Here is a 25,659-nt window from a genome sequence, read left to right on the forward strand (position 1 = left end):
CTATAGATACATATGTAAAAATATTTTACATCAAAAAGGAATGTATAAGGGTATAAATATTATACCAGTAAAAGATTCCAAAATATATTCCCTGCAGTTACAACAGCTCACTTTGCTGCTTTATCCTTCTCTCTATCTGCGATAGAAAGAAAAAGCTATCGTTGAGTAAATTTTACTCAGTAGTGCACAACAATAAATTTAAAAGTCACAAAAAATATAATCATTCATTAATAACAGAAATTTAAAAATTTTCACAACCACAGTTCTCAAGTTGAAGTCAAGATTTTTCCCAACTATTTATCAAAATAAATGATAAACAATAGTGTTGCCAATAAATAGACAACTTAGATAATGACACAAAATTTCACGATTAATGCCGTGTTGTACACTACGACAAAGCAACCTACAACCTCACTAACCGAAATTAATGAGGGAGGTGGCTGGCTAGCTATATGAGTACTCATCCGATCTCAACCTCAAACTGGTAAGCCAGAGAGGGAAGAATATAATCAATCTTAACTCCATAGATGGAGGAGGAACACAATAGATTTGCCATGCTAAGTGTGAATTCAAAACCCAACACAAATCATTTTATTCAAATATTTTATACAATTCAGAAATCATATTTTATTCCAATTTTTTATTTACAAAGTAGGCAACACACTATTTTTCAAATAAAATTTTCAAAGCCATAACAATCAAAATTATTCATAACATTTATTTCAAGAAATTTTAAGTAGAAACAAAGAATTTAAGTTTATTGTGCATAAACTTTTTATATTGCCTTGACTTAGTCCACTTTTCCTCCTTTCTTGGAGGGCTCTTTTCCAATTGAAATACATAATTTAAAGTGTTTCAGTACCCATTTAATTCATTTCTACTAATTAATCCAACCATTAAATTTTGTATACCTAATTTTACTTATAAGTTCTCCTAAGGGTTGAGTTCTTTGTATTTGATAATATTGTGGTTACTATTCACAATACTATTTATTCAAATTTTTGACTTGTTCATAATTAATTGGTATATCATTTCTAAACACATGGTCATACCATATTTTGGGTCACAAATTTGTTGGCATTTGTTGCCAATTACAATTCAAGGCCTATTAGATGAAATTCCAAAATTTCAGATTTGGTCACTTAGGTTTACTGTTCCATTGGACCAATTTACAATAGAAATTTAGCTAAACTTTCTTCATCAAAGTTGTTCCTTAATGTGTCTAATTTAATTCCCTTTTTGAATCACTCCATTTGGAGTTTTGTAGCTCAATTTATGGCATTTTTACCATAACTGGACGGATTGGTCATTTCCAGATTTTCTGGGCAAATTTTGGTTTTGATAGTTTTGATAACCTAATTTTGGTTAGCAATTTGACAAGGTTATGGTCATAATTTAGATTTCTATTCCTTATGAAAGTTGTTCTACTATGTCTAAGCTTTCCAATGGTTCAAAAATTAGGTCATTTGGACCTCTTTACACAAAGTTATGACCATTTGAACATGTATTGTTCATTTGGTCAATTCTACCCAGAAACAGGGTACTAATTCCGGATTCAACCCAATTTTAAACCAACTTATGGTCAGTTTTTGGGCAAGGTTTTTTCATAAAAAATGTAGCATTATAACCCTAATTTCATCTTCAATTGGCTTCACACCAATTGGAGCAACACAATTTAACTTATGGCCCTTTAACCTAGCTGGACTCATTAGTCCAGAATTTAACACTTCAACATTCATGACTTATCTCAATTCCAATCATCAATTCACAATTATAAGCACACCAAATGACCAAAATTAAGCATCAAAACATCAATTGGTCATCAATTCTTAAAAATTCCTAATTTCTCCTAAAACCATAATCACCATAAACCCTAATTTTTCCAATTGTCACCAATCATGCATACTAGCTATCTCAATCATGTCTACTACTCCCAACAAGTTCAAATTCATGTTTAATTAAATTGAAATACTTCAAAACCCTAGAATTTCATGGCTGGCCGAAATTTCATCTCTTCCCAACATGCATAATTTTTCAATTTTTAAAGTTAATTTCTACTTGCTCACATCATTTCCATAAGTAATAATCAATTTAACTTAGGAGAAAGAGACTTACCTTATATGGAGCTTTTCAATCTTCTTAATCTCCACTTATTTCTTAAAATTCTCTCTTCAATTCTTCTTACCAAAGTCTAATTAAGGGTTTTTAGTGGAGAGACTATAAAAATTAGGGTTAAGTTTGGAAGTTTGGAAGCTTGAAATTGAGTGTTAATGGTGAAATGTTGAGAGAGAACATGAGAGAGAGAGAGAGAAAGAGAGAGAGAGAGACGGCAAGGAAGAAGAAAGAAAGAAAATTTTTTTTCCTTTCTAATTTTTTTGTCTCTATTTATGCATAATTATCCCCACCTTTATGTAAATTTAAAATTATAATTTTATTATGTCATACTTACATAATAAATGATGTCATAATTCACTTTAAAATTAAAATTTTCTTTTTCCTCACCTTTTCCTTCCATACACATCTTCAATTTAAATCTATTTTTCATAATTTTAATTTCCTACATTTTAATGGATATTTAGGCCAAGAGTCACTCTAAGAGTGAATTGACCATATTGTCCCTTATCAGTCTGATCAATTTTTCTAGTAATACTGAGTTACTTCCTGAACTTTGATTCAATTATTTGAACTTGTTCTCTATTCTTTTCTATGGTTTTCACATTACTATTAGCTTCGCAATTATCCTTAGGCCTGGGGTGTCACAAGGTCCCACAAGAATTTAGGGTAACAACTGAGCTCGCAGTCACTCCCGGTTCGATCACCCATCGCGGGGACCTTGGCTCATTTAACTGATTATGCTTTATTTTTCTTATTTCCATTTTACCTTCATATAATTTCTATTAATTTTTATGTATGACTTTTCTAGATGGCAAAAATATAGTTCTAAACATCCTAACTGTCCGGACGGACACTAGTCACTAGAACAGTAGAATGTATAGACTACTTAGTATGGGGGTGTTACACTAAGATCTGAGAGTTTTAGAGTAGTTAGGCCTTTAAAAATGAGGAACATGAATTAAATAAACTAGTAGTTTCCATTATTAAACAAGACACACACTTACATATATATGTATAAAGTTTTAAAGGGTATAATTTGTGGGGAATGACTTATTTCTCGAACCCTCTTTAAAGAAGTTCATTAGCATTGTTGTTCTATTGGGTTTTCGCCGAGCTCTTTATCCTTTTGGTGGCCCTTCCATGCCCTTATGATAGGGGAAGGTGATGTTTTTCAATTCTGGGTTTGGGTTCCCTCCCTTTCCAGATTTGGATTGCATAGTTTTGCTTTTTTGTTGTTTGTGTTGTCTCAAAGAAAGTGACCAAGAGGGGGGGTGAATTGGACACTTTAGCAATTTTTCAGTACTTACCTAAGACTTAGTGTAACACCCTCGTTTGCATAGCCTGGTAGATTTCACTGTTCCGGTGACCGGTGTCGGTCCGGACAATTAAGGGGATTAGAACCATACTTAAGACAAATAGAGAAACCATAAACACAAATAATTAGTAATGTTCAATTAGTTAAGTATAAATAAGAAAAACAGAACATAAGAAATTAAATGAGCCGAGAGGCACAGCGATGGGTGACCTCCTCGGGAACGACTGCGAAGTCATTTTAAACTCAAATTTCGAACCGTAAAAAGTAACGCTGCTGTCCTTAGGACCCTTATGAACACAGTGGAAAAGAGAAAATCACAAAAAAGAACTGTTAAGTCAGTCAAATAATTAGGTCAGGGAGCTGGAAGAAATATTGGATTATTTGCAAATCGGGATGAACCGACGAGGGGCAATGTGGTCAATTGACCCCGAGAGCTGACTCCTGACCTAACTGTCAAATAAAATTGGACAAAAAAAAATTTCGGAATCGAGAATTAAATTAAAGAACTAATAGAAAAAAAATAAATAGAAAAAAAAAGATGGAAAAGTCAAAGGTGATGACATCATGCATGATGTCATAAAGGATTAATTAAATTATTTATTAAATGGGATTTTTGGTCTTCAAAAAGGGGATAAGACTAAAGAAAATAAAACAAAAAAAAAATTAGAAAAGTGTCTTCTTCTTCCCTTGGTTTGCCGCCCCACCTTCTCCCTCTCATCTCCATGGAATTCTTCCATTTAAGCTTACAATTAAGCTTGATTTTCTCCACTTAATCAACATAACTCCCTTAAATACCTCACTAGAACTTGTAATCTCAACTTAGGAAGAAGAGTATAAGAAGAAAGAAGGGCTAAAGCTAGAGATTGAAGCTTTAAGTTAAGGTTAGTATGTTAACTCCTTGTTTTCCATTTAAATGCATAATTAGTGTTTGAAATGAGCTTGGAACTTGATTAAATGAAACAAATATGGGGGAAGGACCATTGCTGAAATTTTGGTCTAGTTGAAGGGAGTATGAATTGCATGAATTTAATGAGTTTGAATGAGTGTAGAAACCTTAATTAGTTGAATGATTAGCATTAAAACCATTAATGTAGTTAAATACAATGAATTAGTGAGATTAGGGTTTGAATATTAGGGTTTGTGAACCAAATTTTGGAAAAATGCATAAATGATATCTTTGACCTATTGTGGACTGAAAAATGGTCAATAATGACCAAAGGAAATGTGTGGGAATTATTAGCATGGGAGTCAAATTCGTAGGTCACATGGTCATGCTGCTGGCAGCATGACCAAACCTACTTTGAAGGACCAAAACGGGAATTTTACAAGCCCAATTGATATGCCACCAATTGGAGATGAAAATAGACATAAAATAGCACAATTTTCATTAAGGAACCATGGCCAAAAACTGACTAAAACTTGGTGAACCAATTGACCAAAGTGAAATGAGAGCAGGCTGCCACTGCACCAAACTGACCAAATGAATAGTAACTGTTCATTTGGTCATAATTCGAGCTAGACAGGTCAAATTGACCTGAAATTTTACCAGAAATTAGATAAGATATAGATCTAAAACTTTCATGAAGAACACCAACCCAAATTATGCCATTAACCCATTCAAATTATTGAGCAAAGTTGAGTTACTGTACCTGCAAAACTGCAGGATTGCCGTTTGAGCAGTAATGTTTGGATGGCTATAACTCTCTCTAGAAAACTCTGATTTAGGTGATTCTTAAACCGATGGAAACCTAAGACATAGTAGAACATTTCATATGAAGAAAGTTAGACCAAATTATGAACTTAACTTGATCAAATTACTGAACAATTTTGGATCAAAAACCTGCCAGAACCATAGTTGCAGCATGAACAGTGCACGTGAACAGTAACTGTATTTTGGCTATAACTTGAGCTACAAAACTCTGATTGGGGTGATCCAAAAATGATAATACACTTAAGACAATAAGGAACATTTTCTATGAAGGAAGTTTTGCCAAATTCCAACAGTAGATTGACCAATGGAACAGTGCAACTTTGGAGCACCAAAACCGAAAATTGGCAATTTTGCCAAAATGACCTAAGCTTTGAGAAAATAACCAAAACCAACAAGTTTAATGACCAAAATGTGGTATGTGGGTGAAGTTGGAGTTCCCATACCTATTAAACCTTAAAAAGTCAATAATTTGACTTGAATAGTATAGTGAATAGTAACCCGAAACACAAAAACTTCGAGAACGTCGAATTTAATGCAATAGAGCTAGTTAAAATGAATTGAAATTTATTTTTGGATTTATGTTAAGTTATGGTACTGAAACACTGTGAAATTGTGTGTTTCAGCTGAAAAAGACTTGGAAGCCCTTAAAGACTGAGTCAAGGCCTAGAGGCGACTCCAGTTAGGTTTGTGCACAATAAATTTATGTAATTGTTTTCCAATTGAAAATTTGAATTGCTATACTTTATGAAGTCGCTGTGTTATTTATGAATTGTGTTGCCACTTTGTGACTACAAAAATAACTTTGAAAATTGTTTGGGATCTCTTATAAATTATTGAAAATAATTGTTTTAAATTGATTTTGGATTCACACTTAGCATGACAATATCACATTTCCTCCTCCATTTATGGGGTTGAGATCGTTTATTTTCCTCCCTCTCTGGCTTGCCAGTTGAGGTTGTAGATCGGATGAGTACTCATTAGCTAGCTAGCCACCTCCCTCATTGATTTCGATTAATGGGGTTGAGATTGCTTTGTCGTGATATACAACGCGGCATTGATCAGAAATTTTGTGTCATTGCTTAAGTTGTGTATGACTTTGGCAACACTGTGTTTATGAAATTGTTTGACTAAACTGTGTTTAATAGATTATTTGACAAAATAGTGTTATTAGGAACTTTGATAATTGTTGAAATGTGTTTGAGAAACATTTGAATTGTGTTTGGCAATGAATGATTTAATTATTGCATTTTAAATTTTTATTGTGTACCACTGAGTATTTTTATACTCAGCGATAGCTTATTTTGTTGTCGCAGATAAGAGCAAGGAGAAAGCAGCAGAGTGAGCTGCTGTTAAATCGAGGACTACTCTGATCATTTTGTACGGATATTATTTTATACCGTTGTAGATAATCTTGATGTAAATATAGAAATGTTATTTATATCAATGTAAGTTGAGCAGTTGTAAATAAATGGTAATGATATTATTTTGGACTTTCTTCTGTAAATTTAATATTTGTACATATGAAATTCCTACTTTATGCTTTGTGAATGGAATTATTAACTATTCTAAGTTGATAAATTTGATTTGGATTGTGGAACTGTTTTGAAATGAATTGATTGGAGTTGAATTGTGATTTATTAGAGATTGGAAATTGTGAAACATATTTGGGAGTGTTTTTTTTACAGGTTTTTGAAGAACTGGTTTCTCAAAATACAGAGGGAACTCTGTCAAAATTTTTATAAAATTTGCGGAAAAATTAAAATAGACAAAAATTTTTATTAGTATTTAAACTTGAATAAATGATTTTAAATTCTTATCAAAATGCTCACTACTTCCAAAATGTAAGAAAATTGTTTTAAAATCCCTTGTAGGGTACTTAATGAGTTATCGGTAGGTGAAGTTAGGTAGTTCATTAAGTATTCTACGGGATCATGTTATGCCTTACAGAAGGGTAAGGTGTGACACTTAGTGAAAATTTGTGGCTAAGCACTTATAAATATGCGTATTACTCTATTTTCAAAGTGTAATCTAAGTAATCTAACAAGTTTTCCACAAAACAGCAGCTGAATCACAAGATGATAACTTAATATCAAGTATTTCCATTAACATATAGTTCAAAATATGCAGGTCTAATTGTTCAAACTCAATATTAACTTAATAAAATAAATTCTTAACACATTCAATATATAATAGAGTAATAAAGCACTGAAAATTAAAGAGTTAAGGGAAGAAGATTATCAAACGCAATGCTTATAATGATTCAACTTTCTTGGCCTACATCCACTCTTTCCAAAGTCCCACTTTGAGAGTCACTCTACTATTTAATATTTTTCAACAGGTAAGATTCAAAGCCTTTACAATCTTAGCAAGCTTCCCAGGTGCTTGAAACTTTTACAATGTCTTTGCTTCCCACAAATGACCATAAGCCTCACTAGGTGCTTAAAAACCTTTCACAAGTGTACCCTCACACTTACACAACCTTAAAAATGTTTTGGTATAGATGAAATCACTCTCAATAACTCTCAAATACATAAATAAATGCTAGAAGATTGAGAGAGAAGATCTGCCACTCAAGCTCAAGAGTATTGAATGAAAGATTTGTAAAATTAGCACAAAAAATTCTTAATGAATAAGAGTACTTTCATTAGGTAAAATTATAGTAAATGAGGCCTTTGATAGGTGCTTTTCATGGCAAAAAAGTCTGCTAAAGAGTGTGTCTAACATCTCTTTAAATTTTAAAAAACTAACCGTTAGTTCATTGAAAGTCGTACAGTAGATTTATATTAGGTCAAAGCATAAAAATAGTTAACTAAAATTTTCATAGGTTAACTAGTTTCGTAAGATAGAAAATTTAGTCAACAGAACTAGTTAACTAATTTAGCTACTGTCTGACTTGAATTTTGAAATTTTGAATTTTTGAAAAAAAGTTGTAAAAATTTATTTTGATCATTCAAAAATATTAGGAATGATGTAAAAACACTTTCTAAATACTCGAATCTAAAAACAAAATTGATTTTAAGTCTTAAATGGCATAATCTCTTTAATCTTGTATAATAGACCTAAGAACTTAATTTCTATCTTATTTCTTCATGGACTTAAATTCATCTTATGTTATACAATATGACAATCTCATTTTAGATCAGCCATTTCAATAGAATAGTCCTTTCATCAATATTTTTGTATATAATGACCTATAAGATAACTTCAAATACTATATACAAAGGGTTGATGTATATTTCATTAAATTTGCTATCATCAAAATTAAACTCATTGTAGCTTATAGGGCCTATAGTTTGGGCAACAAATCTTGGTTTGAGCATGAAGAGGGAGTTGTTAGAGAAGATCTGCTTCGGTGGGACTGATAAATTGAAGTTAGCTTTGGTTTGCTTTCTTAAATCCACTTATGGCATCTAAGTCTAAAGGTTTACTCTACATGGTAATATGACTTTTCTTGCTTCGACTGGTTTGTAACTCTGGGACTTACTTCTACCACATTGCTGAGAAGGTTGTTCTGATGGTCTACAAGGGTCAGAGAGCTCTATGTTAGCATCATCTTATAGGTGGTAGAGCTAAGCTATGTGTTTTGTGGAGAAAACTGGTGGCCGGTGTTATTAGGTGAGATGTTGTGCTTTGATGGGTGATGAACTTGCTCCTTGTGGAGCTAGTAGTGAGTTGACTTCAATTTTTGTATGGCTTTTTCTAGTGGTGGCAAACCTGAAGGTGGGCAACATTGTGTTTGAAGGTGGTCGACAACATGGTCTTCTATTTATGCTCTTCTCTATGTGCGTAGGGTTTTTAGGTTGGAGATAATTTTATTTTTTGGGTTTGATTTGTTGATTTGTGGGTTTGAGTTAGTTGGGTTTGGATTATTTTAATTTGTTGGGCTTGTTACTTGCCACACAAAGTAAGTTTTTTTCGTCTCTTTAGTAGCTAAATCAAGATTGTATTTTTTACCCCTTTATAAGCTTTTTAATGCATGGATGCATGTTATAATATATATATATATATATATATATATATATATATATATATATAAAGCTCAATTAATTCAATTAAAATTAAATTTAAAAATAAAATAATTAATAATAATACAACCAAATCAAATTAGTAAAAAATAAAGTTGAAAAACTAAATTTCAAAAATAATGATATAAAAATCTAACTGTAAACGGCAGAACTATCCACGTTTCACCAAATAACCCTGAAATATCTTCCCTGGCTCACCAAAAACTATACATTTTTCAAACTCCGTGCACCAAGCCGTTATTGTATCACTTCCCAACACACCAGACCTGGATGGCTGATGGCAATCCTTCTCAGACTCGGTAGTATCATCACAATGTCTGATTCTTCCCTAGGAATAAAGAGAAACACAAAGGAAAATGGTTTTCTTTTTTATCTCAATTCGATCAAATCACAGCTGCCACAGAAAAAGGCGCTGTTATATATTGCTGTACTCGAATCCGAGTTCTATAACTCACTGGTTCAGCTCTGGCACTGACTGGACTAAGTCCGAGTTCCCGGGAGTGAACGCGTACGATATCTTAGGAGTTTCCGAGATCAGCTCATTCGCCGAAATCAAAGCATCGTTTCGGAAATTAGCTAAAGAAACTCACCCGGACCTCGCCGAGTGTAAGAACGGTTCCTCCACCTCTCACCGTTTCGTTCAAATTCTCGCCGCTTACGAGGTACTGTTGATTAGTTGAACCTCTAATTTTCATTTCTGTGGATTAATGTATAGTATATCGAGTTCGTAATTGAGTTTGATTATTGCTTCTGGTGAGTATTTCTATTTTATTGCGAGAAAGGGATTCTGATTATAGATATTCTACAAAAGCAGCTCTTTTTTTTTTTTTTTTCCCCCTTAAATAAAGGCTAGAAAATTCGGCTGCTTTTCTCAGTCATGATTAACTGTTGGCTTTGTGGAGGCACAGAACAGAACTGAAATTCAATTGGAAAAAGTACAGATTTGAAAGGTGTCTCATGTTTTAATCCTCAAAGGAAGAGACGGTGCATAAAATTTTATACATTACAAGTGCTTTTCTTTATGGGAAATCAGTATTCTATGAAGAAACTGATATTTTCTATTGACCAATCAATTTTGGTAGATTTTTTATGCTGGATACATGTTTTATATAACAATGTGCATATATTATGGGTGACGGTATTGGTAATTTATCTTGTTTTTGCATGTGTTTTGCTTTTGGTGTTTGAATTACAGCGTGTTTTGGCTTTTGAGTGTTGATGATTTGACAAGTGTAATCAATGTTAAATAATGAATTTCAGATTCTTTCAGATTCTGAGAGGAGAGCCCACTATGACCGGTATCTGATGTCTCAGAGAAGAGTCATGCAGAACCATTCTGGAGAAGGTTCAACATTGTACATGTATAAAACCCAAATGACTGCACGTAAACAGATGGAAGTTGTTGAATGGTTGAAGTGGTATCGATTGGCCATAAATGACATATTGTTAGAGAAGAAAGTGGTGGTTGGAGCAAGCTATTTTGATGTACTTGAAGCTGATTTTTATTCAGCCATACATGCAGCTTACTATGGCCCTATAATTGAGTCTATGGATCTTCTTCCTGACCGTTTTGAAGCAGAGGAAAGGTCTGTTTGTGAAACTCCAGAGGTTCTACACTTGGTTTCTGGACGTGATCTTTTTGGGATGGTCTGCCTAGTCAATAAAATTCCTGAATTATCTTCTTCTTGCAACAAGAAGTTGAATTCTTTTACATCTGCTTGTTTGGATAACTGTGGATCTATTGAGAACACAAGCATCTTCATGAATTATGTTGAAGTGAACAAGGATGGACTGTCTCATATGAATGCAAGGAATATTCTAAGTCAAATATCAGATGCATATAAAGATTTGGAATTGCATGTAAATGGAAGGGTGGTTGCTGTGGCCACTAGAGTTCCTCCTAAAGGGCAATTTAATGGAGTACAGAATGAAGATTCTCAAGATCAAATACATGTTTTTCTTAATTCAGATGGTAATTCCACTCATATTAGAAGAGGTTGTTCCCAGGATTCCATTTTGGACGGTGCAGTTGGACTTAAGATTCCACTGGGAACAATAACCGGATTGGGAACCAGTCCTGAAGAGGGATCATGCTTTGTCTATGATAGGAGTGGTACAAAAACCCATGTTATAATGAAACATAGGACTTTACTGGTTTGTATTTCTCTTCTTCTGTCTGTATCATATTTTCTTTGGTTCCATGATTATTGAGATACATATTGGGCTCTAATTTCCCTGATTCAGCTTGATAATCGATGTTTCATTTTGCTGTTAGTTTATGTGGAATAGTACAGAGTATACAAGGTTCCTACCTGATCGAGCTTCTCTCTTGTATAGTTTGTCGACTAGATTAATGGGCTTCTGAACTGAATTGGTATTTGGAATGTCTTCTTTTGGGGTCTGTGACCTTTGGGTGTTTTTTTTTTCCCTTGGTTACTTAATAGAAGAGTAATAGCTCAAAGAGTATAGTTTTGATTGTATATCATTGAATATTATTTTGTGATCTCTGTTGAAATCCATATGCAAGCTGTGACATTTTCCTTCTTAATTTCTTTACAATTATTTTTGGCAATGCATTTAGTTTTTGCTTAGGTTCTTTTTTTTTTCCCCTTTTTTTTTCCCTTTTTTGGAGATAATTAATAATTTTCCAACTTAAGTGAAATTTATTGTGATTAATTTTCAAACTTTTGGTGAGATTTTCTGTGGTATATGTTAATTCCTTGTACCCTGGGATGATTAACCATTCATTCTTTAAATTTGGATAAGCCGATTTTCTGATAAAATAGGTTAGACTACATATGGGAGGAAACAAATAAGCCCATCTGCCTACATCTTGCAAGTCATTATCATTGCATATCAATAGCGAATTAGCCATTAGTGCCTATTGACTGTATATGCATCTTCATTATTTTTTGTTTGGTCTTTATTGATGATTTCACTGAAAACTTTTCAGGTAAAGCATATGCACTGGTATGCAGTGGGGGATAAAGTTTCTGTTTGTGAATGTAGGTGCAGTAGAGCTCGATTACCACCAAGCAGGTAAGAAATGAAATTTCAATTATTCATTATACTTATGGTGCAACACAATAAACTTCACCCCATTTGTTTTCAATTGTTTAAGTTGTATATTTTGTTCAACTTTATATTTTGTTGTTTTTTTGATAGGCAGCCTTGGCCTTAGTTACAGCATATTTACCATTTTTTTGGCAATTTCATTAGCATTTCAATTATCTGACATTCTGGCTGATAGTATAGATACTTTGAAGATTGAGCTTGCTTTAGTGAACATTTCAATAATATTTACCTTAATTGTTTTGATACACTGTTGAAATGGTTTGAACTTTGAAACTTCCTTCTTCTTGTAGATAGTAAATTGCAACTAATATTATTTTGTGTTTCATGATGATAACACCATGTGAAATCATTAAGCTCCCTAAGAAATTTTTGGCTATTAATTTTTGTGAAATGTATTGTTGCTGCAGATTTTGGCTGTTTGAGCCTCGTTGTGGCATGCATGATATAGGTGGTTGGTACATCGAAACATTTGGTAGAGATAAGAAAGGTCGAACGGTTCCATCTCAGAGGCATTGGGATGGCTTTGATGAAAGTGAACAATATGACAAGTAAGTCAACGACAGACTTCACAAAAATCTGAGCCAAATTGCATAATTCTTCTCCTATTTTGCATCACTAACCTTTTGTTGAGGATAAGGGCTTTTACTTTGCACTTGTTGGCTTTAGCAACTATTCTAACATCAAAGTTTGACTTCATTTGAACTAATATATTTACATAAATAGTTGAAATGCTAGAATTGTTGAAAAGTTCCAAAAAAAATAAATAGAAAAAAGGCTGGGTCATTTAATATCGGAAATTACTTTAAAAAAATGAACTTGAATTTGTTCTGAAGGTTCCCCCTATTTAGTATCTTTATTTAGGATTAGTTCTTACTATGAACCAACAATTGAGCACAAGCACATTTCACCTATTTGTCATATGATGAGGTACAGATAGTAAAACAGATAGTGGAACAGAACACAAGATAGACATAGAAAACAATGAAAGATATCATAGAAGGAGATCAATTAGGAAGGAACAGGATAGGAGGAGGGTCAGGGTTGGTACTTGGAATGTTGTATCACTTACAGGAAAATTAATGGAGCTTGTGGATACCTTGAAAATGAGAAGAGTGAATATTGCTTGCATTCAGGAAACTAAATGGGTAGGAGAGAAAAGTAAGGAAGTGGGTAATTCAGGATACAAACTGTGGTTTACCGGAAATGAGAGAAATAAGAACGGAGTGGGCATAATCATGGACAGGATATTGAAAGACGCTGTAATAACTGTGAAAATAGTAGGAGATAGAATTATACTAGTAAAACTAGTACTAGAAGGAGAAACAATAAATGTAGTTAGTGCTTATGCCCCACGTATAGGACTAGATAGTGAGAGTAAACAAATATTTTGAGAAGATATGGATGATTTAATGTAAAGCATACCGAATGAAGAGAATGTTTTCATTGGTAGAGATTTGAATGAATATGTAGGAAGTGATAGGCAAGGTTATGAGAATGTTCATGGAGGTTTTGGTTTTGACAGTCAAAATGAGGAGGGAAAAAGCATCCTGGATTTTGCTATTGCATACGACCTAATACTCACAAATACCTACTTTATAAAAAGAGAGTCACATTTAGTGACTTTCAAAAGTGGGCAACATAGAAGCCAAATCAACTTCCTCTTAACCAGGAAGACAAATAGAGCTCTATGCAAGGATTGCAAGGTCATTCTAGGAGAGGCTTTAACAAGTCAACATCGATTAGTGGTCTTGGATGTCAAGTTTAAGAACAATTCAATTAAGGTCAGAAGAAATAGTATAGCTCGAACAAAGTGGTGGGAGTTCAAAGGAGTAAAGTAAGTGAAGTTCAAAAATGAGCTTTTCGAGTTCGAAGCATGGAAGCTGGATATGGAGACCAATGATATGTGGATACAGATGGCATCAAAGATTAGAGAAGTAGCTAGAAAAGTACTTGGAGAGTCTAAAGGATATGGATCACCCTCAAAAGAGAGATGGTGGTGGAATGAGGAAGTACAAAAGGCAGTGAAGAGAAAAAGAGAATGGTATAAGAAATTACCTAAATGTGATAATAATGAGGCATATGAACAGTATAAGATAGCAAAGAAAGAGGCAAAAAAAGCAGTTAGTCATGCAAGAGCACAGGCTTTTGAAAAGTTATATGAGAAACTTGGAACTAAAGAAGGGGAAAAAGATATTTATAGATTAGCAAGGCAGAGAGAAAGGAAATGTCAAGATCTCAATCAAGTTAGGTGCATTAAGGATAAAGAAGGAAAAGTGTTGGTGAAAGATGAGGACATTAAAGAAAGATGGAGAAATTATTTTAATGATCTCTTTAATAATAGTCAAAATGATAATAGCGTGAATATAGACTATAGAACAATAGAAAAGAATGTGAATTATACTAGAAGGATTAGATCTTTAGAAGTAAATGAAGCACTTAAGAGAATGAAAATGGGTAAAGCCTGTGGACTCGATGGAATACTAATTGAAGTGTGGAAGTGTTTGGGGGATATGAGAGTGGCATGGTTAACTAAATTATTTAATAAGATTCTAAACTCAAAGAAAATGCCTGATGAATAGAGGAGGAGTATTTTAGTACATATTTTTAAAAATAAGGGAAACATACAGAGTTGCTCAAACTATAGGGGAATTAAACTCATGAGCTATATTATGAAGTTGTGGAAGAGAGTTATGGAGCATCGACTACGTCATGATACTTTTATTCTCTCAAAAAATTTGGCTTCATGCCCGATCATTCAACTATGGAAGCGATCTTTCTCATTAGAAGCTTGATGGAGAAATATAGAGAAGTGAAGAAAGATCTACACATGGTTTTTATTGATTTGGAGAAGACTTATGGTAGTATTCCAAGAGATGTCTTATGGAGCGTGTTAGAACAAAAGAGGGTATCTATTAGGCACATACAAGTGTTGAAAGATATGTATGAAGGAGCAACTACTATTGTGCGCACAGTGGGAGGGGATACAAGAGATTTTTCGATCTCAATTGGATTACACCAAGGATTAGCTATAAGCCCCTACCTTTTTACATTAGTTTTAGATGAATTGACGAAACATATACAAGAGAGTATTCTTTGGTGCATGATGTTTGCGGATAATATTGTTCTGATAGATGAGACGCGAGAAGGAGTCAATAGAAAGTTAGAGTTTTGGAGAAGTACTCTAGAATCAAAGAGCTTTAAGTTAAGTAGAACGAAGACAGAATACGAGCATTGCAAGTTCAGTGAAGGCCAAACTAGTGATAGGGAAGGAGTTAGTTTGGATGGAGTAGTACTGTCCCAAAGTAAGCACTTTAAATATCTCGGCTCAGTCCTTCAAGTAGATGGGGGATGTGAGGAGGATGTTAGTTATAGGATTAAAGCCGGATAGTTGAAGTGGAGACGTGCTACGGGAGTTTTATGTGATCGCAAGATTCCTAATAAGTTGAAAGGAAAATTTTACCGTACAGCCATACGACCGGCTATGTTATATGGTAGTGAGTGTTGGGCACTGAAGGAGTCGTATGCGTCTAAGATAAGAGTTGCAGAGATGAGAATGTTAAGGTGGATGAGTGGCTATACTAGACTAGATAAAGTCCGTAATGAAAGTATTAGAGAAAAGGTAAGAGTGGTGCTAATTGAGGATAAGTTGAGAGAAGGGAGATTGAGTGGTTTGGTCTTGTGAAGCGTAGACATACGGAGGCTCCAGTTAGACAAATAGAGCACATTAGGTTAGAGGATAGAAAGAAAAAAAAGGAGTAGATCTAAATTGACTTGGAGGAGAGTAGTACAACATGACCTAGAAGCAGTACACATTTCTGAGGATTTAACCTAAAATCGTTTAGAGTGGAGAAAGCGAATCCATATAGCCGATCCCAAATTTTTGGGATAAAGCCTTAATTGAGTTGAGTTGAGTTGTCATATGATGAGGTACTTAGTAAACACAAAAAAGCTGAAAGGTAAACAAAGAAAAGGAAACAAATTATTCATCCAGGAAAACCTAGTTATTCATATTATTTGTATGGATATTGTACTGTATTATTTTTTTCATCACTATTAAACACTAGCACAATGTATCTTCTATACTATCATGGGTTATTGATTGACTTGAGATATTGGATTTTAATTAATGTGATGAAAGTATTTTCACCTTATGTGATCTTTCCCAAACATAATGTAATTCATCGTTAATAAATATTTGAAATGGTCCAGTCAAAGATTGAAATTTCTGAGTTTGAGGTGTGGGTACTGGTTCTTGGCTGATAAAAGAACAAGAGGAAGCATGGAAAGGAAGGGTGTGTAATGGTACACTTTATGCAAGGACTTTTTTTTTCTCTTTCCTTGTATTGTTGAAGCACCAGTTGTAGGTGAATTGAATTATGTTGTATAATTAACATTGGAATCTTTAGGAAACATTGAACAATTCTCTTTTGTTATTTATATGATTGCAGGAGACTCCATCCAGCAATGTATTTACTTGCTCTTGCATATAGAACACTAGATCTTGAAGATACAAAAAGAAGAAAACGAGCATTCAAGAATTTTGTTGAAAGCCAACTGTTTAGAGTTTTCCATTGGTGCAAGAAACTTGTTTAGGAGTGATTTCTAGATCTTAAAGATTCAATATCTGGTTTACCTCTCTGGCTTGGTTAAATACTTCTTTTCTTAGGTGGTTGTGCATTACCATTTAATTGGTTAAGCCAATTGCACTAGCAAGTAGGAAAACATTCTGGAGGATGATTCTTGCAGTATTCAAAGGATAATTCATCAGAATTCTCACTGCAAGAAGTTTGTTTGAGGGTAGCCACTTCGGATGTTGAATATCTGATACTATAAATGCTTTGAATCTGGAATATTGAAATGATTTGGTTCCAAGGTAGAAGAAGAAGCTAATAACTTGCTTTAGTGTCAGTTTATCAAGATCACATTAATTGCCAGCAATTTCTTCAGAATCTATAATAGTGAATCCTGCTATTGTGGATTACTTCAGTGGTGCGCAGAAAATATGGTTACCTTTAATTCTGCAAGTAGATCTACAAAGATGACTTATTGTCTATCTTCGAGGGCTTACCTTTTCTGTTGTGTCTGCCATCTACTCTAAAGATCACATCGTATTGCCAACTTTTGCAGAAGATGTTCTAGAAGTTTTTCTCAGAAATTGTTTGAGAGGCATGGAAGGGAAGGTGATATTCCTGAATCTCCCAACTCTGCTAATTCAAGTATCAGGCAACTATGTCTCTTGGCAGCTAATTGGGATGCAGATTATCCCAGCAAATGGCTTATTAAGCATGAAATAGATGTTACAAACAAGTCAGTTGCGCTAATGTGGTTCTGCTTATACTGCTTTCCATGTCATTCATGTATTTCTTGTCAGAAAAAATTGAGGGCCAAATTGAAAGCTTTGCTATATTTTCTTTTCCCTTTAAAGGCTTTAATGTATAGGCTAGGAAACAGACATGCTTTGTTCCTTGAAGTTGATGAAGAGTCAATATATCAGTTTATTTGATCTCCCCGCAATGCCATTCTTGTTTGCGTGGTTGTCAAAGGTGTGCTTAAGGTGCATGGCGCATCGGGCTCAAAGGGGATTGCCTCAGGCACCGAAAGGTGGGTAACCTCACCAAGGCGCAGCGAGGCGCAGCGAGGGGCAAGGTGTGCCTAGGTGGGCCTGAGTGAGGTGGGGAAGAAAGGAAAAAGGCAAGAGGACAAGAAGAAGAAGAAGAAGCTGCCTGCCCATCAAAGACAAACACTGCCAAAAAAAATATATAGAAAGGGAGAAGGAGAAGAGGAAGAAGAGAAGACAGAAATTAGATGTACCTGGCTGGCTCTGGCTGCCTTTGCTCTTGATGATAAAACGTGGCTATGTTTGTGTATCGGCTGTGTATCTCCAATGTAGCTAATGGATGGTGCTTAAAATGGGCCAATAGTTAATGGGTTTAAATCTAATTTAGAGATTTTTTTTTAGTGCTTTTCTGCATTTACATGTTTTTTATGTTTTAAAATCCTATTTTAAACAAGTTAAAAATAAATGTAACCTAGTTATTCTTAATGAGTTTATAAAATTCAATTTAAATTATTTTAAGTTACGATTAATAAGATATTATTAAATTAAAATTTTTAACTGCATTTCATTTTGATCTTGAAGAATAGTTATCTGACTCTCATTTTGAGACATTATATATATATAGTCTTAAACTATGACTATTGAGTAATTTATTTTTACTTTATTTGAATTGTAAATTTATTATTACTTGAATGCTAATTATTATTATATTTAACTTTATGTTATTTTAAGTTCTGCCCTTTATTTTATTTAATTTTTTTTTAATTTTTACGTCTCGCCTTGTCTTGCTAAGGCTCACATCTTGTGCGTTGCATCTAGGTCTCAGGATCCTTGTCGCTTTGTTACGCCTTTGGCCTTTAATAACTAACCTTGTTTCTTTCTTTTGCAGGATCTTGTGTTTTATGATTTTTAAAAATCTAATTGGTTCCTTGAAAATAAAAGGATAAAACTTTAGATAAACTTCAAACTTGTACTCCAGTGGGCTCAAATTACAAATGTATGAAATTAAGGACAACCCATTCCTCTTTTTTGCCCATTATTTAAGAAGATCTTCCCATTTGCAGTACTGCCCACCTGCTAATGCGCGATAATATCTATCTCGGCAGTAGACTGGTCTTCCATCAGCAGCCTTGGCTGCAGCTTCTGCCAAATCATCATCAGCCATAACCTCCACTGGCAAACTGAGCAATTCCTCTTTTCTAGGACATGTAAAAGAAAGTGTGAGGGTGTAAACTATGTGTAAATAGGAACTGCAATCTTTATATTTGTACTCATACCTGACATTATACTTTGTGTTGATATTTGAAGTTGGACCACTTGATGGCCTCTCTTTTGTGGCAAAATTGTTTTGAAAGAAATTCTCCACTGGTGTGGCAAAGATAAATAGTAATACTCCTGTAACGAGTAATGCACCTGTTCCTACTAATGTTTGTTTCAGCAGTTTTATGACTGGTTTAACCTGAAGGCATAAAATTTCCTTTTGAATCCCATTTGTGCTAAAGAAGTTCAAAACTTTATTTTATGATGCTTTGGAATCTGGAAAGACTTAATAAGCAAATTATCTGAAGTCTTCACGACAAACAAAAGTACACAACATTGTTTGATTGCTTGCTATTGGAAGTACTGTGCCTTGTCCTGTACATTTGTGCATTCATACCTGTCCGGCTGTCTTCATATCTGATCATTTATGACGCTTTGACCTGTACTTATAACATATTTATGTGCCATTGAAGCCTTCATCTTTAATTCTCTTTGCTTCTTATGTTGAATCGTGAGTGTGTGGTTTATCTTGTTTTGTCTAGTTTAGACAACATTTCTTATTTCATTTTGTTTGTGTGTACAATATTATGAAATGGATTGATGATGGTTTCTTACCTTGTAAGAGCCCAACAATCTGTCACGAGCCAGGACCTGCCAGAGGAAAAAGAAGATTTTTTATTATTTTCCTATATCAGTCTAATGAGCAGATATAACATCTGCTTATGCTTTACATATTTTGGGCCAAAGCAAAATGAACGATAATCCATATGTTTTACTTAGCAAAATGAACGATAATCCATATGTTTTACTTAGTTGCTTTAGTCATTACATCTATCCATCTCCAGCCTATCAAATTAGTTAACAACTTTAGTGGAACGTTTCTGAAATTTGTAACATAGATTTTGATAATTTTTTTTTTTTGTTAATTTACGTTTTTTTTTTTCACAAGATTGGCACTTTTACTTGTTTGACATTATATCTAGTTAGCACCTATCAGTAGGGGTGACCAGATTTCGGTCTGAATTGAATAACCGAATCGAACTGAGTCAATTCAATTCAATCGGTTTGATTTTAAAATTCAATCGGTTCGATTCAGTTTATAAATTTTGATAATTTCAGTTAATCGATTCAGTTCGATTATTTTCATAAAAAAAAAAAAAACAAACCGAACCGAAATTTTATATATATATATATATATATATATATATATATATATATATATATATATCTATATCAAGGAAATTCCAAGATTTTTGAGTTCTGATTTTTAAATTTTTTTTTTAATATTTTTATTATTGAGATTTAATGTTAAAAATATGAAATCTTACAAAATTCGGTTTAATCAATTTAAAACTAAACCAAACCGATATTTATCAGCTTGATTCTGTTCGGTTCCCTCTTAGTGATCAGTTTGGTTCGGTTTTCAAAATTCTTAATTTTCGATTTTCAGTTTTATCGGTTCTGTTCAGTTCAGAACCGAATCGACCATTTGCACACCCTCACCCTATCAGTATGCTCAATTGAGGACATTTTTTGCTGCTAGTTGGGTACAACTATAGCAAACTGGTAACTTGAACTTATATTTTACTTCCTGCATTCTTAAACATTAAAGCATGTTGTATAGGCTTAGTTCTTATATGTGTGTGTATGTGTCAGCGTATGTGTGTGACTGTGTATGTGTGTGTGCATGTGTGTATGCATGAGCTATAAACCTATTATGATGCCTTGAGCCCTTGATGCTTCCTTCCAATGGAAAATGCTTGCTTAGAGAGAGAGGGTGCTAACCTCCGGTGGCTTGACCCACATTTGTCCATCATACCATCCACTCTCCTCATAGGGAATCACTGCCGATAGAAGTCTATCTCCAACATAACTCCATCCCTTCATATGCATGTTGAAATGAGTTAATAAATGGGAATATTATGAATTTGTGGTCAATTAAAATTTAAAACAGCAATTACTCGTATAAAGGTACTCCATTTTGATAAAGTAGTTCTACTAATTATATGTGGTAGATACAACATTCCTTTGTATAGTATCCATTTCAAATCCTGGGCTAGATCTTCATTATATCATGCACAAATCTGGTTTCCATAAGTAGTTTTCTAGAGGGACAATTATCTTTAAGTGGTATTTGGTGGATTTAAGCGAGTATGTTAGTTTGAGTTTCAGTTTTGGTAATTGTTAAGTTCAATGTCAAGAGCATACTGATGCAGATTAACTATCAAATTCTGCCCTCAACTGTAAAATAGCCTTGAAAGCTGCCATTTGTCATAATTATCCCTTTAATATATGTAGGTAACTTTGTTGTATGGTCACTCTGCCTCCAGCTTTATTGGATCAATGAATGGTCTGCTGCTTGTACTACGTATAGAGTTTTCTGTACTTGTAACATGGTCAAGGAAATCCGTGTGTGCTCTTTTCCAAATTGATCCAGAAGCTCTACTTCATCAAGACCTATATAGTGGTCTACCAGCAAGGTAAAACTAGCTTTAATATGTAGAGAAGTTCTACAACCACTTATTTGTTGTGCCCTGTATAGGGAATGTACTTCTATTGTCTAGGCTAATTAAGAGAATTGATATTGAAGCTCTTTATCTTGTTGGTCTGTCAACGAGATCATTGAACCTAGATATTTAGAGAAGTTCTGCAACTGCTGCTTGGCTTTGTGGCATTTAGGGAAATAGCTTTTTGGTACACAAACAAGGAAGCGTTTACTAAATTAAGTTATTTTGTGATATGCATTACCAGAAAGACAAATAACTAAAATGTAGTCTGGTGGGCTTCTTGTACTGATTCCCCCAGTATTTTTTAAACATCAAAATCATTTACACCATCTTTTGAATCAAATATATGGAGTGTTTCCTGGAGCAACTGCTCTCTTGTAAACGAGTTCACATATGTAGCCAGGCTAAAAGCCATGTTATATTCTCTAATAATGGAATGAAGTTCATGAAAAGACAGAAGATTTGGAGGATGATGATGATGATCATACCAGATAAATTCTTAGGACTATCAGTGAAACAAGGAGCAGAGTTCCGGTTCCAGCAGCCAGAACAAATCGTAAGGGCTCCTGCAAATTTGGAGCACATAATGAGGCTTTCATATAGATAGCAGTTAAAATCTCTTCATTATTGAAATATATCTGGCATCATATTGATGCTTCACATTGTCAAATGTTGGTTTCTCTGCTATGTGATTCTTAGTAACTGATTTTAAGAAGTTTGAAATCTAGTTTCAGAGTCGAAGGCTTGGAGATATATAACTGCCTCGTTCCATTTGTTACAAAACTTGTAATAATGAAGGCATTCTTTTAAGATCTATTGTGGGATAAGCCAGTTTTGTTCTAATCTAGATGGTGTTTTTGACATTTATTTTAAATGAGGTCTTTATTTTTAGCGTACCTTTTCAGGATTGAAACTTGCAGCTGCAATTGGGACTCCAAGAGTTGCGAAGGTTACTAACCAGAGACCTCCAAGACGAAGAAAAAGTGATTGTGGACCCAGTTCACCCCAAGAATACAAGACTCCATCTTTCAGAGATGCATACTCATTCACCTATTACAGACAAGAAATGAACTAATTTAAGTACGAATACAGTTGTCTTTAAAGCTAGATGTTGAGATACACCTGAATCCACTAGAATCTGTTCAGGTTATAATGCCATTAATCCACCATCCTATTTCATTTTTCCATATGTTTCCTTCATCATATCCAGATTTTAGTGGAACTTGCGTGACTATAGCAAATCATGTGTTTTTACTTCTCTGTTCAATACCTGCATATGTATATGTTAATAGAGCAGACATGGAATAGACATACCGGTCTTTGTTCGAAAGGGACCTCAATTTCCAAGCCAGGATCCCATCTCCGGCCTGGAAAGCTGCTTGTGCCTCCATCTGTCTCATCCTTCAAGGCCTTGACAGAAACTGAAGAAAATGGTTTTTGAGCAGATTGAGCTAGATGGTACTTAATGATCCATGATCTGTGGCAGCTTCCAAGTTTGATTTCCCTTGGACAAGGGATTAAAGAGCAGTAGACATTTAGCCTGAGCATTTAATTTCCGGTCGAATTGGAACTGGCTGCTGTAGCACCCAAGTTCTGAACAAATTTCCCTGTCGAGTTTTTGCCTCTTTGGCAGAGACTTAGAGTTCACTAGTTGATCTGATGGCTGCGAACTTGTTTGTGACCATGCATTATTTACGTGGATGAAAAACAATGGAAACATCCTTGTATTTATTTCTTTGAAGGAGAGGGTTCTTAAGACAGGAACATCTTAATAACCCAAAAAAAAAAAAAAAATTCATAGATGGTCCCCCATAAGATTGTGGATTTGTTCATGACATCTGTCCACGTGCCCTTATTTCTTACCGTTAATTTGATGAGTCATAGGATTATCCTAATTTGAGGGCATCGATGCGATATTTTATGTGGCTGGAGAGAGTAGTAGCTTGCACAACGTGGCTACTGTTAACTCGCACGCAATTTTGTGTGTACTTCTCAATTTTCCACGGGCTCCAGAGAGATCTGGGTCATTGCCTTTGACACTCTTCCGCTACGCCAAGGCCTTTGAGTGAACTGTTAATCCATGTCATTCATTGAGGTGGTTCAGATAAATCAGAAAAGCAAGAAACCAATAACTGCAACTCTAACTTACGATAGCGATGGCAACAAAACCTCCACTACCAAGGCAGCAAGTCACCTTTAACTCTAGAAATTGCAGTGGCTTCTAGGGGTAGAGAAAACAGAACCGCGTCGAATACATAAATCTTATATCCGTAATTTGATGGAAGAAATTGTAGGGGTAATGATATATTTATTCCGAATTTTGCATGCCCTTTCTTTCAATTTAATTCATTAAAAATGAAATGTAATTGCAAAATCACTTTCAATTCATCATATATTAATACCTGAAAATTGTAAAATAGTTTCCCCCTCCCCCCAAGTTAAATGCCGCTGTAGAATTCTTTAAACACTAACTCATGGGGTGTTCAGCTGTTGGATGCAGCTGATAGCTAATGGATATCCAAACAGCTGAATCTGAATCAAAGTGTTTGGTAAAACTCCAAAAAATTAGCTGATAATTGAAAGACAGTTGATAGGATACCTATCGGCTGCAGATTCTATCAGCTCTGAAATAGGAGCTGTTTAATACTGCTCTATATATATTTTTATTTTTTGACTGAAATATCCATTGTCTAATGTTTACGCAATCCTTTACTGTATTATCTTCTTGCTCCTATTTGAATCAAAATATCGATTTTTTTTCAATTTGTCATCTTCCGTATTTTACTTTCTTACTCCTATTTTGATCAAAGCTGTGATTTCTTTTCAATTTCTGTGCCATTATTGTATCTCCTTCTTGAGCTTGTCAATTGAAATTCTGATTTCTTCGCAATGTAGAATTGGTTTGTGACATTAAAGTGCATCAGATTATCCTTTATTGATTCAAGAAGCTATGATTTTCTTATTTCTAATTCTATTTATAATACTGTTATGTCTCCTTTTTTGGTTTTGAATTTAATTTGATTCTTGCTGATGTTTATACTATTACTGTGTCTCCAAACTTTAATTTTTGTCACTGTTTATAAATTCAATTCAATTTCCGTTATTGCTTCAACCCATCAAATTTAGAGAGCTAAGTATACATGAAGAAAGCACATGCAAAATCTAATATCAAGGTTGCTTTTTTTATATATATGTTATATGCTGTCAAGGTTGCTTTATATATATATATATATATATATATATATATATATATATATATATATATATATATATATATATATATGCTATCAAGATTTGATTGATTTCCTAATTGATTTTATATATGACGTTCAATCTGAGCAATAAAAAAGCATCAACCTCACAAAATCTGAAAAGCAATCACTATAATTATGAACATGATTCATCTTCCCATTTCTTGATATCCAATAATTAATTTATTAGCTCTGCTAAAAAAATTTTAATTTATTAGTCAAGATTTTCTCAATTCTTTTCATATATTAAAAATTCTTAAAAAAGTAAAACAGATTATATATTCTTACAATATTAATCATTTCACAATTAAAAAAAAACTGTTTTTTCAGTATATAAATTTTAAATCAGTATTTAATTTTACTAATCAACATTTCCCATTCAAATCAAATTTTAGTCCATTGCAGGTCTTGAACTTAAAGAAATAAAAAACAATATCTCTTTATCTTGATAATTAGTAACCAAATTGAAACCTCATAAATCATTTCAGTCTAAAAAGTTCATGACCCTATATAGCTGTGTAAGTTTGATATAAATAAGTTTTTAGACAGTGAGATTTTGGACCTTTTGTAGCCATGGACTGTGATCTCATCCACTCCCCTGTTTTCTTCCTTTATTATTATTATTTTTTTTCATTTTTATTCTTTGTTTCTTGTTTTATTTTCATGTAAATAGTGTTCATCCACTTAAGCTGTGTAAATGATTTACCTAATTTTTAAAATTTTTGTACATATTCTCTTATATTATTATCTACTGCTCCACATATGAATATATTGAAAGAAGTCATTATATGTTGCCTCTACATAATCATTAAACTGGATATTTACCAGTATATGTTTTAAAAA

The 25,659-nt window shown here is 33.7% G+C and overlaps 2 protein-coding genes across 4 annotated transcripts; one reads left to right on the forward strand and one right to left on the reverse strand.

Annotated features, from left to right (window-relative positions):
- Window positions 1–9,372: 9,372 nt before the first annotated feature.
- On the forward strand, window positions 9,373–18,199 carry LOC110665136 (uncharacterized). Of its 2 annotated transcripts, none has more exons than XM_021825140.2 (5): window positions 9,373–9,828; window positions 10,427–11,320; window positions 12,120–12,205; window positions 12,649–12,789; window positions 16,451–16,657. In XM_021825140.2, the coding sequence occupies exons 1-5, from the start codon at window positions 9,523–9,525 to the stop codon at window positions 16,539–16,541; spliced, it is 1,518 nt and encodes a 505-aa protein (XP_021680832.2). In that variant the 5' UTR covers window positions 9,373–9,522; the 3' UTR covers window positions 16,542–16,657. The 2 variants fall into 2 exon arrangements, with proteins under 2 accessions (XP_021680832.2, XP_021680831.2); XM_021825139.2 differs by lacking the exon at window positions 16,451–16,657 and adding an exon at window positions 16,690–18,199 and having other exon boundaries at window positions 9,375–9,828.
- Window positions 18,200–18,727: 528 nt separating this feature from the next.
- On the reverse strand, window positions 18,728–23,288 carry LOC110665135 (protein CONSERVED IN THE GREEN LINEAGE AND DIATOMS 27, chloroplastic). Of its 2 annotated transcripts, none has more exons than XM_021825138.2 (7): window positions 22,880–23,288; window positions 22,463–22,615; window positions 22,054–22,131; window positions 20,844–20,939; window positions 19,674–19,709; window positions 19,076–19,257; window positions 18,728–18,992 (listed from the first exon to the last, which is right to left on the reverse strand). In XM_021825138.2, exons 1-7 carry the CDS (start codon window positions 23,111–23,113, stop codon window positions 18,956–18,958), a joined length of 816 nt encoding a protein of 271 aa, XP_021680830.2. In that variant the 5' UTR covers window positions 23,114–23,288; the 3' UTR covers window positions 18,728–18,955. The 2 variants fall into 2 exon arrangements, with proteins under 2 accessions (XP_021680830.2, XP_021680828.2); XM_021825136.2 differs by having other exon boundaries at window positions 18,728–18,997.
- Window positions 23,289–25,659: the final 2,371 nt, after the last annotated feature.

This window comes from Hevea brasiliensis, chromosome 7, assembly GCF_030052815.1.
Source record: "Hevea brasiliensis isolate MT/VB/25A 57/8 chromosome 7, ASM3005281v1, whole genome shotgun sequence".
NCBI lineage: Eukaryota > Viridiplantae > Streptophyta > Magnoliopsida > Malpighiales > Euphorbiaceae > Hevea > Hevea brasiliensis.